This window comes from Corvus moneduloides, chromosome 17 (genome assembly GCF_009650955.1).
Source record: "Corvus moneduloides isolate bCorMon1 chromosome 17, bCorMon1.pri, whole genome shotgun sequence".
NCBI lineage: Eukaryota > Metazoa > Chordata > Aves > Passeriformes > Corvidae > Corvus > Corvus moneduloides.
Genome location: NC_045492.1, coordinates 14193411 through 14208702, shown reverse-complemented (window position 1 = coordinate 14208702; position 15292 = coordinate 14193411). Strand labels below are relative to the sequence as shown.

At 47.2% G+C, this 15292-nt stretch overlaps 1 protein-coding gene and 1 long non-coding RNA gene across 14 annotated transcripts in view; one reads left to right on the top strand and one right to left on the bottom strand.

Moving 5' to 3' along the window:
* Positions 1-9311, top strand: part of LOC116452273 — a 24126-nt gene extending 14815 nt beyond the window's left edge. For all 3 annotated transcript variants that reach the window (XR_004243454.1, XR_004243453.1, XR_004243452.1), the window contains exons 4-5: positions 4426-4518; positions 6550-9311. This is a non-coding gene — a long non-coding RNA (uncharacterized LOC116452273). The remainder of the gene's footprint in view (positions 1-4425; positions 4519-6549) is intronic.
* ADNP (activity dependent neuroprotector homeobox) overlaps positions 5604-15292 on the bottom strand; it is a 27014-nt gene continuing 17325 nt past the window's right edge. For 8 of the 11 annotated variants that reach the window (XM_032126526.1, XM_032126531.1, XM_032126534.1 and 5 more), the window contains 2 exons: positions 14755-14847; positions 8789-12908 (listed from right to left, as the gene is read on the bottom strand). In XM_032126526.1, the coding sequence (XP_031982417.1) occupies positions 9780-12908; positions 14755-14847 (3222 nt within the window). In that variant the 3' untranslated portion in view covers positions 8789-9779. Of the gene's footprint in view, positions 7797-8359; positions 12909-14754; positions 14848-15292 lie in introns of those variants that run through there. The other 3 variants (XM_032126533.1, XM_032126536.1, XR_004243451.1) reach the window with 2 other exon arrangements.

Genomic DNA, 15292 nt, shown 5'->3' with positions numbered 1-15292 from the left:
CCAGCAGGCTCAGCCTCTGTTCATGACGTGTGTCCAGGCCTCTGAGCATGCTGGTTGTCCTCCTTCTGGGCCTGCTCCCAGGGTGTCAGTCCAGCAAACCCTCCTGGCCTGAGAGCCCCAGACCAGACACAGGCCTCGACTGAGTGGTCACTCCCTCAGCCTGGCTGTGCTTGGCCTCATCCCGGCTGTGTCCTCTCTCCCCTGCCAGAGCCTGCTGGGTCAGGGCAGCTGCTGCTCTCTGAGGAGCACCAGCCCTTCCTGCCTTCTTGCCAGCTGGTATTTAGGGTCACCAACCACTGCTCACTCTTATTAGATCTATGCTGACTCTTTCTGATCACCTCCTTAACTTTGGAGTGCTGGAAATGGATTCCAAAAGGCTTTGCTCCATATTTTCATTGGGTCTGAGGTTAGGCTGAACATCCTGTAGTTCCTCCTCCTCAGCCTTCTGGAAGCTGAGCATGACATTTGGCTTTTTTCCAGTCATCAAGAACCTGCTCTGATTGCCCTGACATTTAAGCTGATTGACAGCAGCCTCACAATGATGTGAACGAGCAGCTTTAGCATCCCCAAATGCATCCATCTGGTCCCAAAGGTTTTGTTAAGAGTTTGTTGTTTGGGGGTTTTTTTGTCTTTTTTTACCAGCTTGCTGTAATAGTCCCTCTTTGGATCTGCCTGTCTTAGGCACTTCCTCAGATTGTGCCACCAGACAAGGACCGGGGAGCAGAGCTGGCAAAAAAACCACCAAGCCAGGGCAAAGAATGCATGGAGTTACCTTATTGATGAAATTAGAATAGTTGTGGTGGAAGAGTGCTGTGAAGGTCTCTGCCCGTGCTGCTCCTGGAGGTGAAAATGCTCAGTATGTCGGTTTTTATTTATCTTGGTTTGCCTCATTCCTTGTTCCACTCCTGCTCCATTTGGGCTCTCCTGAAGCTGAGCACGAGGCAGTTGGGAAGCTGGGCATGCCACAGCCAGGGCTGGCTGCCTGAGGAAGCCTCACAGACACAGACTGTCACACCAACCACGAATGGCAACAAAACACACCCAGACCTTTGTTTGAAAGGACCTGCTCCTTCTGCCAACAGCACATTGGGGAAATGGTTCTGTTAGTGAGGAGCTGAATCCATCACCTGGTGTGTAACAGACCAAACACCAGGTCTGGGACTGTACACTTGGAGCACACTTTGTGTGAGTTCCTGAAAGCTGTCACACCTCTGCTGCATCCCACATTTGTGTGTGCACCCTTGTTTTCTGTCTCCTTACCAAGCAGCCAACGAACGGCACCTTCCCAAGGCTTTAGCAAGATTATTGATTTGTGCAGATCATTACTGCAGCTGTTGAACAGATCTGAAGAGATTGAGGGTGAAGAAGGGGGACATGGTTGTCGGTTTTTTCTCCTGTCCTTTTTCTAAATTGTCTTGACTTCATGTGTCCCATTATTATTTATGAAATACAAATAACTCTTTGGCAGATTTTTTGTATTTTCATGGTATTGTACTTCACAAGGGAAGCCTGATTTATCCTTGCCTTGAGGAAATTATATGTTGTAAGTGAAAGGTTGTTATTAATGACCAATTTTAGCCAACAGGATCTATGTGGTGCTTTCTAGAACTTGCATGAAATTAACTTTGCTCCAAAGTGCTAGCACAGAAATGTTTAGAACAACAGGAAGGAAAGTACTTTTGTGTTTCTTCAGGAAGAAAATTCTGCAGCTTGTGCTCCTCATGCAGTCACATTTTGGGCTTGCAGAGCAGTAGTTTGATTTCTCTACCTGTCTGTGGTAATAAAAGTGTTCCATATGGAGAATGGCTCCAATTCCATCAAGGAATTCTGTGTGAAGGATGTGTAGTGTGGGAAGAAAGCAAAAATTGGGCTCCAAGGCTTGTGCTCAGAAAGTTGGAGTGGTTTGACATTGCTGTGTTTGCCTTAGGACAGAAACTCTCCTGTCCTGAAGAGCATTTCCACCTGGATGTGATGTTACCTGGAAGTGATCACCTTTTGACCCAGCTTTGCTGTTCTGAGGCTGGGTTGCAGTTGGCAGTGATCACTCTGCTCTTAAATGGGCCATTTTCTTCCTGCTCTGTGTGTTTGCTGTGTCAGCTGGGACCTGGTTCTCGTGAGCGTCAAACTGCATTTCTCCAGGGTGCTTTTAGTGCCTTCCACAGTGGGTCACACAATTTGTCTCCCTGGATAACTTGGCAGCCTGTTAAAATGCAGCTGACTGAAGTCTCTGGTGCTGCCACCAGAAGTTTTAATCTTCCAGGCGTGATTCTACATGCCAGTGCTTTTATTTGCCTGCAAGTGCAGAGTTGTGTGTACTTGATTTTTCAAAAGCTTTCACAAATGTTTTAATCCTTTCATTACTACTATTTGATCAGGCCTCATCTGAACATGCTATGCTGCCTTCCAAATGCTAAATTCCTCTGTAATTCCTTTAATCTTTATTTTCTTAGTTTATTTCCTCATTGTTGGACCTTTAAGTAAGTTAATAGAATACAGGGGCAGCTCAAGAGAGGTCTGTGTCCAGCAGCCGGCTGTGATCTGGCTTTTATGAGATGGCACACAGGAATTGAGTGATCTGGCAAAAAGCTCTTTGCTTCTACTTAAGCCTTTCTCTTTTGATCACTTCAAGAGCCTTTGGAATTTCAAGACATTTTCTCCTTCTTCCCCGCATCCCCCTCCTGCTTAGCAGGCAACCACCTCACTTCTCCTTTGAGTTTCCCAGCAGCCTGACCACAAAGGAATTATTTCATCTGCAGCGTGTGAGATGTGCACAGCACAGAGATTCCTCCTGCCCTGTGTGGCATTTGTCCCAGTGTGGAAAACCTTTCCTTGGGCCCCTCCTTGGAAAACGTTGTGTGGACTGAGAGCTTTGCCTCTCATTTCCCAGGGATTCAGAAGCTGTACCTCAGATAAGAGTGAATTAGTTCCTTTAACTCAGGCTGGTAACAAGAGTTCCTCCATGAGGTTGGTGGATGCAACCAGAGGAATGGTTTTGGAAGTGCTTATGGCACAGTTCTGGGAAGTCACCCCCAAAAATGCCCCATGTCAAGGGGGTTTAGAGAAAGCATGTGGTGGTATCTGCAGGTCAGAGGGGAGGTGTATCTGTGAGACAATATACCTGTAATATTATATAAATAGTAAGGTATTAGTCACCAAAGCATCAGATTTACTACTGCAAGGATCTAAAAAAAATAGTAAATTCTCATTGCAACTGTGGCATCATATTTTTGGAGGAATTTTGGATAGTAAGTGCTAATACTCTCAAGTAACTGGTTACAAACTGGAGTGGCACAGTGGTTTCACGAGCTGTGGGGAATCCAGAGGCTGCTTCTAAGGCTGGTTGGAGAGGCTGTGCCCATAGTCAAGTTGGATTGCTCTGGCCAGTGCTTTCTGCAAACAGATTGGCACCCAGCTCATTAAGCCTAATTAGTGTAGTGCACTACTGCTGCCTGTTCTCCCAGTGTGACCACTGGCAGTGTTGCCCTAGAAATGAGGGACAGATTATTTTACTTGGGAAATTGGAGCGATCTGTAGCTTTTCCTTCGCTCTACTTTTATTTTGGGGAAGACAATGACAGTGTTCATATTCCACCATGAATTATTACAGCTGGATGTTCTCACAGCTTCTTTGCTTCAGGATTTTGTCCTTTCTGTTTCACAGAGGTGCAGGTCGTCACTAGTAGCACTTCCATGATCAATTCAGATTCTTCATGTTGTCTTACCCAGTGCTTGTGGGTGTTGGTTTTAGGAGGTTGTGAGTCTGAGAAGAATAAAACTTGGGTTTGTGTTACATTATAAGTTGTAGCATTGTGCCCATGAGGAGGAGGTGATGAAACACACGGAGGAGAATTGCACCCAAATTCATGGGAGGATTTAATCTAAATAGCAAACTGGCCTCTAGAAACAGGTGAAGTTTAGAGCCTGGAGAGCATCAGCCTCATGGGAAAGACAGGCTCCTTCTTTTCCATCGAGACTGGGATTTTAGCTAGAGGTTTGGATTGCTGCACTACAGAAAAAATTATTTTATCTCCTCAATTCAGGATTAATCAATTATTTGAATTCTTAAAAACCCCAGAAGCAAACCCAAATCCCTTTCTGTATTTCTTCTGTAGTCAGTATTTTCAAGTGGTACTAATTCATTTGCATTTCTCTGTGCTTTAAAACTAATTTCCCCCGTGTTCTACTCTATTTTTATCTGTTCAATATTAACCCAGCTAAGATGATTGCAAAGTCTGTAGAATCAGGTGTGAGAGTAAACAACTTCACATTTCAGTGCTGCTTACAAAGTCAGTTATTATTACTGGAGAGCAACTTCAGTTCTGAGATGATGATTCCACCCCCTTGTCTCTTTTACCAGACAATTCCCTCAAGTATTATATCCTGTTCTTGAGCAAGCAGCTGAATTTCTGCCCTGTTTCTGTTTCAGACATCCCCTGCCAGCATCTCGCCCCCTGTCCTGCCAGAGCCCTCCCCAGCTGAATCTTCCTTCCTGGGAACTGTGTACGTACCCGAAATCAAAGTAAGTAATTTTTGATAACCAAGAGGTTTCTAGGAAAGGTGCCAGGGTTTCTTCTTAATGGTTCCTACTTTAGATCATTATGACTCTCTTACATCTCAGGTCTTTGGCTGGCAGCTCTCAGGGGAAGCACAGATTTCTGACCCCTTTGTAGCTTTGTGGAGAGGGAACATTTATTCCAAGATTTGATCCCAGGAGTTTGCACTTGGTTGATGAGCCTCCCAAATCAGTGAAGACAATGTCCAAAAGCTCACTTTGGTTAGCTTCATGTTTTATATTTGAAATGATCAGGGGGTTGAAGGACTGTCAAACCTGCCAGTCCTGTGCCAACGCTGCCAGCTTCACAAACGCTCAGACTTTGCAAGAATATGAAGTCAATGGTAGAATTTTAAAGTGCCATAAACTCCATGTGGCTCAAGCTTCCAGCACACTCTGCACTAGGAGCAGTGTTTTACATGCTGTTGTGTGATATAACCCGAATGATATAAATAAACTTTCTGTGCAGCTCTTCTGGACCTTTGGATGGGCCATTTTGCAATGGAGGTGTGATTTAGCCAGGACCAGTGGCAGCACAGCCCATCCCTGCACCTGTAGCATTTTTAAGGTTTTTACTTCAAAACAGGCCCAGGAAAATGAAACCCCCTTAGTTCTCTGAGTAAGGAACAGAGGAGGGGATGTACCTTTTAGATGATCAGCTTTGCATCAAGTACAATATGGAGAACTGGAAAAAAAATGCTTGTTTTAAAAATGCCTCTGGAAAAGCTCAAGATGGAGAACCCACTGCAAAATCTGTAAAGGGAAAAAAAAATCCACCAAGCTTATGGTGAAAGTAAAGCTGCATGGCTGTAACCATGGAGACCAAAGCTCTTCTGATGCAGAAATAAATGAACACAACCTTTTCATATTTATTAGTGGGATTGATGATGAAAGATAAAGTCAAATTAAAATATAAAGGAGTAGAGTCAGAGTGAGTGGCTGTCTCTGCCCCTGCAATGCAGGTTATTGTAATGGATCACCACAAATGGGCTGGGGTTACAGAGAGGCAAATCAGTTATAAAAGGAACAAAATACTCCTACTTATAGCAACCTGTTTATCCAAATCAGCTTCTTTATTAACAAAACTGGAGAGACAATGCACACAAATTCCTGAAATCTTCAGGTTCTGACAAAAATGGAAATGAATTTGTTTTCATACCACAGCTGGGTATGAAATGTGTGTTCTACACAATGGGAAACTTTCCTGTAACTGTACTACTGTTTGAAGCCTGCTAATTTCTTAGTGGCAAGAATGGCAGAATTTTCCTATAAACAGACTGGGTGAATATTCAGGTTTGTCATGAAAATATGTGTCAATGGGTCAAGTATTGACTGGTGAGTTGCTGTTACAGAGCTGCCACTGCGGGACAGAGGGACAGCAGCAGCAAATGGCACTGGAGCTGATTTCAGTGAGAGTCAGAGCTCGTGCAATGAACCTTCACTGCACCTCTCTGACATCAGGCTGCAGAAATGTTTTGTTTGAGCAGCAATCCCAGAGAGGGGAAAGGACTCAGCCACAGCCCCCATAGGAAGGTGCTGAGGGGAAGGGTGGCTTTGGGGTATGATTCACCACGGGGCACAGAACTGGAGTTCACAAAGCTGCCCGTGTGTCCCTGCTGGGAAATCCCTGCTCAGGGGCTGTGCCTCGGGGCAGAAGGCAGGGGAAGGAAGGAGGAGCACGCTAGAAGCAGCAGGAAAAGCCAGGAAAGTGCCCGTGTTGGACCACAGCACGTCAGTGCAGCAGCCTGTGCATGAACATCCCAGCTCTGCCTGACACCCGACAGCTACTGCACCAAGCCCAGCGGCGCAGGGGGCTGGCGCTGCCTCAGCACCCCACGGAGTCCCCATGGGTGTCCCTGCAGGGAACAGGGCACAGCTCAGCGGCTGCGGGGCTGGGAACGCTGTCTGTGCCCGTAACCTGCACTGCAGCCTCAGCTGCTGCACCCCGCACGTGGCAGAGCCCAGCTGAGACAGAAAATGCACTTTCCTTCCACCCAGGTACGGCCTTCAGAGCAGAGTCCTGCTGGTCCTTGTGCTGCGGTGCTCCCCAAGGCCCGGGAAGCTCCCAAAGGCTCGGGAAGCTGCCCAAGCCCAGGAAGCTCCTGAAGGCCGGGATGCTCCCAAAGGCCCGGGAAGCTGCTGAAGCCCGGGAAGCTCCCGAAGGCCTGGGACCCAGCGCAGGGTCAGAGTCTGCACCAGCTGCTCCTCTGCGAGCACAGCGGGAGGGGCTGGGGATCCGCTCCAGAACTGCAGAGTGGCTGTGAAATGTGGGTCACTTCCAGCCCATGAAGTTAATTGTACGACATCCTAAATTACACACATTGGGTTAAGGTTCTTCCAGTTTTGCTGGGCTATTTTCTTCCCCTTTCTGACTTCCTCAAAAGTGTGGTTAGCCTCAAATCTGGAGAGGAATCCATGCCCAGCCTCAAAGCTAGATTTGAGGAGTAACCGGTTTGAAATACTAGAAAGCTCATGCCAAGACTTAAAATAACCACCCTCCATCCTTCCTGATATTCTGGTAAGAGAATGGTTGTGTGCAAGACCTTTAATTTAATCACTGTATAAAATGGCATTTCCTGGAATTTTCTGGCAAACGAAACACTCGTAAAGAGTTCAGATTGCAGTCTTACTGTTCACTGACTACACCCAGAGTTCAGAATACTGAAATTTGATTTTTAACTACAGAGCTTGCTAATATTAAATCTACCTTGCCAGGTACTGATACAAATGTGATGCTCATTGATAAAAGGATACCCAATTGTTCGTGTAATTGCTAAACAGATAAAGGTTGCTGTACTCTGGTTTTAAGTTTGAAAAGAATTTGTAACATCCCTTAAAGCCAAGAAAGACACAAAGTAACTTCTCAATGTCTGAATTTTCAGCCAGCAGCTTCCTGCGGCACAGCAGGAGCAAGGAACACAACCAGGTTTTCTTAGAAAGGACTCAGCCTTTCCAGGACTCCCTGCCTGGTGGTGTTGGGACACAGATTGCCAACCCACCGACAGCTCTGAGTGGGAGCTAATGAACTCTCACCTGATGGACTGGGAAGTGATTTCTGATGAAGTAATTTGGAAAACCTGCTCACAAAATGAGTTAAGGCTCAGCTTTTTTTCTGAAAGCAGAGAAACACAAGGAGCTTTTTTGCTGATGTAAATGCCAAAGCGTCTTTCCAGTATTGTTCTTCAAACACATCTTGTACTGCTGGAGTCCAGAGCTGGGAGCCAGCCAGTCCAACCTCCACTCCTCTGAGGTAAAAAAGCACAAAAAAGGTGGGGAAAGAACAAGACAAATTGAAACAATCTCCCCCTGCAGGTACTTGTTCTCAGTCATCACTTCACACCCAGTCAGTTCAACAAAGCCCAGAACTGCTCATTCCACATCAGCATCACCTGGGGCACAGAGCCCCAGCTCTGGCTCCAGGGCAGGAACAGCTCTACCCACCCCAGCCCTCCAGACTCAAATGTCTGCACAAGAGCACAAGACCTCTGGGAAATGGTTTTGCTGTGCAAAATGTTGGACCACTCAGAATAACCTCCTCCTTCAGAGCATCGGGGGAAGTTTCAAAGGTCAGTTTAGTTCTGGTACAGTATTAAACAGCAGGAACTTGCATTTATGAGCTGTGCTTAAATCCAACCCGCACTGTACTGAAGAACAGTTTTGTTCTCTCACATCAGAGTCCCCTCCTCAGGGGGCTGGCTCAGCTGGCAGCTCCCTGCACAGGGGCCACACTGCAGGCCTGGCCTCCCCACACCAATCACAGCTTTTAACAAACTCAGTTTCAGTTTTTCTGGTGTTTCAATAACTTTACCTTCCCTGCCGGCCCAGGCCTGTGCTCCTCCATGTGGGAATGGTCACTGCTCCACAGCACTGCCCTTCTGGCCCTCAGGCCCAGTGCTCCAGACACACACAGAAGGGTCTTCCAGGTAAAAGCAAATCTCGGTTCATTGAGGAATTCACAGACCTTGTTTCCCCAGGATGCAGAAGAGGCAAACCAGTACAATGCTATTTATAACTCTGTTCCTACAGCACTGAACAGGAGCAACACATTTCAGCCCAAGTTATTCTGTAAATTTTCAATAACCTTGAAGGAGATAAGTATTCAATAAGTACTAAACAGAGAGGCCCCAGCAGGGCTCAAGTGCATTTGGAAAAACAAAGGCAAAAAAGAAGGAACTGAATATAGTGAGGTGGGATTTACCAGGAAGGAATGTAGCATTAGCATATAATAAAGCAAATATTTACATTAAGCACAATACAGCAATTTATTTAGATGCTTAAATGAAGAATACAAAGGGAAATAAAGATCACAAAATTATACATACTACAACAGTGTGTATATATTAGATGGTATAAATGAATACAACACCTTGGTGGTGTTAACTAAAGATAAAACTAAATATCTAAACCCAGCACTTTGTCTCAGTGTGCTGCTTCAACACAATACACTTTTATACAGATCTAAAAGGTGTCAAAATTAGTAGCTGCAAACTTGTTTCTTGCATGTGATTTTTCTTTTTTAGCTTAAAAGATTTCAGAAAATGGCTCTGAAATATGTTTGTCATCAGTTGTCATGTCAAGGATATTCAGAACAAGAAAATTCTATAATACAACAGAGCCCAGATATATTTTTATGTTGCTGGCCTCTGGCTGGAGATTGTACAAGGTTATGTGCAAAAACTAAGTTTGTCAAAATTGATACTAGAGCAGTCTCAAGCTTTGCTAGGGAAACTAGGTACAGCATTTATTACACAGCAGGGCAACACTAAAAAAGAGAAACAGATCTATGATGGGTACACAAGAACAGTTCCATAAGCTTCACTTGAATAGGTCTAAAAGACTGTACAAATATACATTTCAACTATTCAGAATGATACATGAAAACTCCATTTCCCCAGAGTCTGCTATACAGGGCACCGGGTCGCTGGCACGGCGCTACCGGAGAGGGGCCTCTTGGAAAGACACAACTCAACATGGACAAGGTGAAAGGAGGGTTGAAAATGCAGATAAAATAATCCTCTGCGTTTCTCTGTGTGCATTCTGGAGCCACCAGCGTATCCATTTTCACATTAAGTTACTGTGCTCATCCCAGCAGGAACTCCCCAGCCCCTGGGCCAGCAGATCTGTACAGGAGCCCAGGCAGCAGCGGCTCCCATGCCAGGCGGTGCCCGCGGGGCAGGAGCAGCTGGCAGTGGAGCAGTGCCCTGGCAGTGCCGCGCGGGCAGAGCCGCTCACGCCTGCTGGCTGCTGAGCTCCACCCCGGGCAGGCTGCCGTGCATGGGCTCGGCCCCCACGGCCCCGAAGCCCTCGCCGTCCTCGCTGTCCATTGTGCTGCTCTGCCACTCCATCTGCTCGCTGGCCAGGCTCTCCTCCAGCTCGGAGGCATTTTTCCATTGTGACTGGTCCTTGGACCAAAACCCTTCTACTTTTCCATAGGAACGATTCTTCCACTTTGACTGTTCTTCATCACTTTCAGATCCACCCCCCTTGGCCTCCACAGGGGGTTTACTGCTCCCAGCATCTTCACTTTGAGAAGATTCATCTGTCCACACTTCTGGTTTTACTTCCAATGCATTATCTTCAAAATCTGAAACCTGCTGGGAACCAGGCCCGCTTTCAGACTGGGAAGCTCCATCTTTCCATTCCACTGCATCATCTTGGTCATCCTGATCCCCTTCGCTGTCTGAAACATCACCTACCAGTTTTGTTGGCTCTTCAGCAGAAATCATCTCTTTGTATTTAGAGCTTTCCTCTTGTTTTTGATCAGCCTTCTCTGGAGACTGTAACGCGTTTTCCTCCATGATTTCCTTGGCTATGCTGTCCTCGGGGTTCTGCACTGTGCTGTCGGACGAGGGTTTTCCACCCACGTCAGAGATGCGCTGGCCGAAGGGACTTTGGCTCTCGTTGTACTCCTCTTCTAGGTTTTCATAGCTGTCTGAGGAACTGTCATTGTCTTTTTCTAAGTTGATTTTTTTATCAACAGTCTTACTGACATTGACTCTGGAATTCTTCTCGTCATGGTTTTCAAACAGCCATTCAGCATCAAAATCCATCTCATGTTTGACTTTGTTCAGCTCTTTCATGTTGAAGCCCAGCAGCACCCCGGGTTTGTATTTTTCACAATCCCTAACACATTTCTTCCTTTTGTTGCTAAAGTGAGATGCGATATCAGATTTCCAGAGCCACAAACTGGCCGCCAGCTTTTCGATCTCTCTCCGAGTGGGGTAGGGCTGCTTATTGAAATATTTTGTAAGAAATGTTTTCCTGGCTTCGTATGAATCATCTTCGTGACCCTTGGGGTCCAGTGCTAGAACTACGGGTTCTTCAGGCTTCTCCTCAAAGGCAGAGGGGGAGTCATCATCGTCCATCTTCCTCTTCTTCATCAAGGGGAACTCCATGTGTTCGTAGGTGCGTTTCACGGGCGCTGCCGCTGGGGACTGGCCCAGCCGGGACGATGTCCCTTTGTCCTGCCCGTTCTGGGTCTTGCCCACGCCCCTGCAGTGCACCAGGTGCAGCGTTATGGTGGAGGCCGTCATGTTGCTCGTGTACACGCCCAGGCAGTGGATGCACTTGTAGGTCAGCTTCTTCTCCACAGGGTGAACCGTCTGAATCACCTGGTGCCTCTCCCGGAGGTGATGTGCCAGGGCATCAGAGATGGGGCCTTTTAGGATTGAAAAGCACAGAGGACACAGAGTTTTCCCCACATCTTTTTTGTAGGGCACTGCTGCTTGTGGAGAACTTTTGACTGGTACATCAGATTTCTCCTGGATTTTGGGCTGTGGTTTTGGTGGAACCGGGGGGGTGTTCTGAGCGTGGTAAGCTACAGATTCGGCAGGAGCATCCCGCAAGTTGTAGGTGGTGACAAGGAGGTGTATGTTCGTGTGGCTGCCCTGCTGCAATGTCAAATCAAAGGTCAGGGTGGAGTCAGTTTTAGGTCCCATCTCCTCATCCACGTGCACCATGCGCATATGGGCGGCCATCTTCTCCACATCGTTGAAGGTGGAGCGGCAGTAGGGGCAGGACAGCCCGTGGATCAGCATGTGATTGAGCAGCGTGTCCGTGGGCAGGTAGCGGTTACAGTAGAGACATTTGCTCGTGAAGTTATGGATTTTCATGATGTAGTTGGCCACTGCAGGCACCTTTTCAGCCTTGTGCTCCTTCTCAAAGTGGACACTGTACACGTTTTCGGGGAACAGCTCGTTGCAGATTGTACAGATTTTCCACTTCTGTGTGGACGAGGTGTTGACAGTGGAAGGACCTGTAGCGGCCACGGGGGATTTGGAGCCAGACTGACCCAGAGCTCTGGATGCTGCCTGGGACTGTGACAGCGATGCCTGTTTGAGCTGCGCTGATGACAGCGAGGAGGAGTTGGCAGACTGCAGCGAGTACCTGGCTGAGGCCTGGGACCTCTGCTCCCCTCCCAGAGTGTAAGGCCTTCCATTGCCACTTGCTGAAAACTGTTTCATGCTTTGTGATTGCTGGGAAAGAGAAACAGGTGCATTGCCACTGAGGCTGAGCCTCCCCCCTGGCTGACCGACGTAACTGGGGGGTACTGATTTGACCCCGTAGTTGTTCTGCTGTAGGTGAACATTTGACATCATATTGACTCCTGCAGAATTTAACGTGGGCTTTGGTATAGTGAGTCTGTTCATCATCTGCTGTGACGAGAGTGAGCGGACACTGCCAGCAGAGAGGGCACCCATCCTCTGAGGGAGTCCCATAGGCTTTTTATCCTGGGGTTTGGGAGCTATTAGCATCAGAGGTTTAGATCTTGGAACCACCACGTTAGTGTGACCTATCATTGCCGTGACCTGGTATCCGATCCGTTCGTGGTCTTCGATCACGTGCTGGACTAAAGCTTCGTAGGATTTCGGCATGAAAAGGCATCGTTTGCAGTGGATACCCCCCTCCTCTCGGGCACTGGAGCTCAATGGAACTGCACCATTGAGGGACTTTTCGCCTCCCTTGGCTATGTAAGGAGCAGCAACGTGCTGAAAATGTTCCCTGTAAATGTGCTTTCGAACGATTTCGTAGAGCGGGTCGCGGTAAGTGCACTTCTTACAGTAATAAACAGCTTGTTCCACACTGTCAGCCTGCTTGGGTTTAAGGCTCTCGTGTTTGTTTTTATCTTTGAAAGTGCTGATGCCTCCACTCGGTGTATTGGCATTGGGAGCGTGGAATATTTTAATGTGCGTTTCCAAAGTCTTTTTGTCCGCGTTGAAGGTACAGTAGGGGCAGTTGAGCAGGATCCTGTTCTCAAAGTCTTCGCTGTGAACGTTCCGGAAGTGGCTTTTGTAGGCTGAAAAGAACTTCGAGGAGAAGGGACATGCACTGCAGCAAAAGGGCTTTGTCCGATAGTCCTTGAACAGAGAACAGAGCACAGACTAAATATTCAACAGCGCTTCTCAGCAAGTTAACACCCATGATATTCTCTATGCAGATTTTCTAAACAATACTCATGAGACTCCCTGCTACTGTCTCAAACCTTCAATTCACTTTTCTCCCAGTTCTGGCCTGCAGATCAGGCCCTAAAAAGCTGATCACATGAACATACACATGATGTGGTGAGTGCCAAGGGGTCCCTCAAGGTTTAACCATGGCCTCGGCAGGTGAGGCTGAGTCAGAAGCGTCTTTCCCTATCAATCACAAAAAGCCTCCTCCCTGCAGCTGAGCTGCAAGAAAAGGTCCCTGTAAGCTCCTTTCTGGGGGAAAGCCAAGCAGGATTGTTTAAGGAAATGAGACTGTATCCAGATTAGATACTGCCCACCTAAATCTGCCAAACTTTAGAGATGTAAGATGGATCTATAACTTGAGCCATTTCAGTGTCTTTATCCATTATACACTTTAATAGCAAAGATGGAATTCCAAACTTATTTTGGGGGAACAAAAGGATTTAAGCTTACCAAGACACAGGCTACACAAGCCCTTAAAGCCACCAAGCCTCTTCCTTGTGATCAAAGCATAAACCTGATTCTTAAACCAATCTTGAATGAGGAACAAAAAGGAATTTGAGAATCCCACCCTTGCAGTTTGCCTGCAGCTTTTGTACCATTTAACACGGTGCCAATGCAGCTCTTGTCAACTGCTATAGCACAGTCTGAAGTCCACTGGCCTTGGGGACAGCCACAAGCAACCTGGCACTTCAGGTGGGGTAACACATGGAATTCAGAGTTACAGAGATTCCTCCTGAGCGTCAGAACAAGTCCTGTGCACCGAGCTGCACACAGGTCACAGGTGAGGGAGCTGGAGAACTGCACTCTCCCTCCGCAGAAGGAATCTGGAATATCTGTTCTGGCCACCTGCTGAAGCCTCACACACCTGGTGGGCTGGAGACTGGCCCCAACCAACCAAGAGCTGCCTCCTTTTATACTCCAATTTTTATTCTGGGTTACCTGGAAAAAGGGACATCAGTGTGTTTTATGCAAGACAGTACTAAAGGGTCATTTTCAGATTAACACTAGGAATCCACCACAGGACAGGTCCCAGTTTCCTCTAAGAGCTCTGAGGTGCTCACAGAGGGATTCCTTTGTAGAGAGGTTTCTGACCTGTCACTGCTGTGGTGACTCTGTCCTGCAGCTCCAGGAGAGGCTGCTGCAGCCCACACCACTTGCTTGAACCAACAGCATCATTTCCTCCCTCCACTGCTGGCTCAACTCAAAATTCCTTTATTACTGGCTAAGAAACATCTCAACGGCAGAACTTCCAGTATCACTGAGCTGCTGTGCAGAACTAGAATGCCCAAAGCAGATGTGGGACACAGCCTGTGGGACCCAGGGCTGCATGGACAGTGACCCTGCACTGAGCACAGAGACGTGTCCAGTGAAAACGGCTTTGGAAGGGATGGAAACCAGGAATAAAACATTTCAGGAAAGGCAAAAGACTCATTGCCAGCTGTATAAAGTTGTTGCTCCTTTGGCCAGAGGGCCAGTGGAATTGTGCTAGGCTTAGGAACAGGTGGGAATGGGCTCCTAATGTGCAGACTTGAACAAGGACCCACCAGCTCTGCAGTATTGGCCAGCCAGGCTCCTGATCAGGAACAACTTAACAAAGCAAAGAAAAAAGCACATAGCTTTTTGCTGTCCCTTGAGCTGCCAACACATGAAAATCCATGAGGAAAACTGCAGGAAAAGCTCTTGGCAATGTCTGTGAAATGCCCTTCAGCACAACCCATCTCCAGCCTCAGTGTCAACTGAAACTCTTACCAACCTGGTTTTTTGTAAGCGATGGGTCCCACAGTCCCACATCCTCCCATGTAGTGTTTTTCAAATAAAAGTCATTAGGCTCAAACTGCTTAAAATCCTGGAGAAGGGAAGATGGGAAGAGAGGACAGAGAGTCAGAACCAAGGCCCAAGGGCTCCCTTAAGCAATTCCTGAGCACCCCTGCATCCTCCCAAGTGCTGCTGGCCAAGGCAGAGACCATCACTCGAGGCAGTGGGGGAGTTTGGGGGGCACCTCCTGGGAGGGGTAGAGCTCTCAATATTCTCCACATCACAAAACACCTGTAGAACACCTTCACCACTCATCCTCCTGACCAACCCAACAATGTAGTTACAAACTCATCTCATTCCAAAAGCAATCCTGGAGAAAAACATTCCCAAACTGATGTGTGGGTTTGGGGGATTTTTGGCTGCTTTGTTGGGGGGTGGTGGTGTGGTATTTGTTTTGTTTGGCTTTTAATTAATTTCACACAGGAAGCTTTTAAAGTTGGACATGTGTGATGTCCAAGACACCCAATTCTTATTAA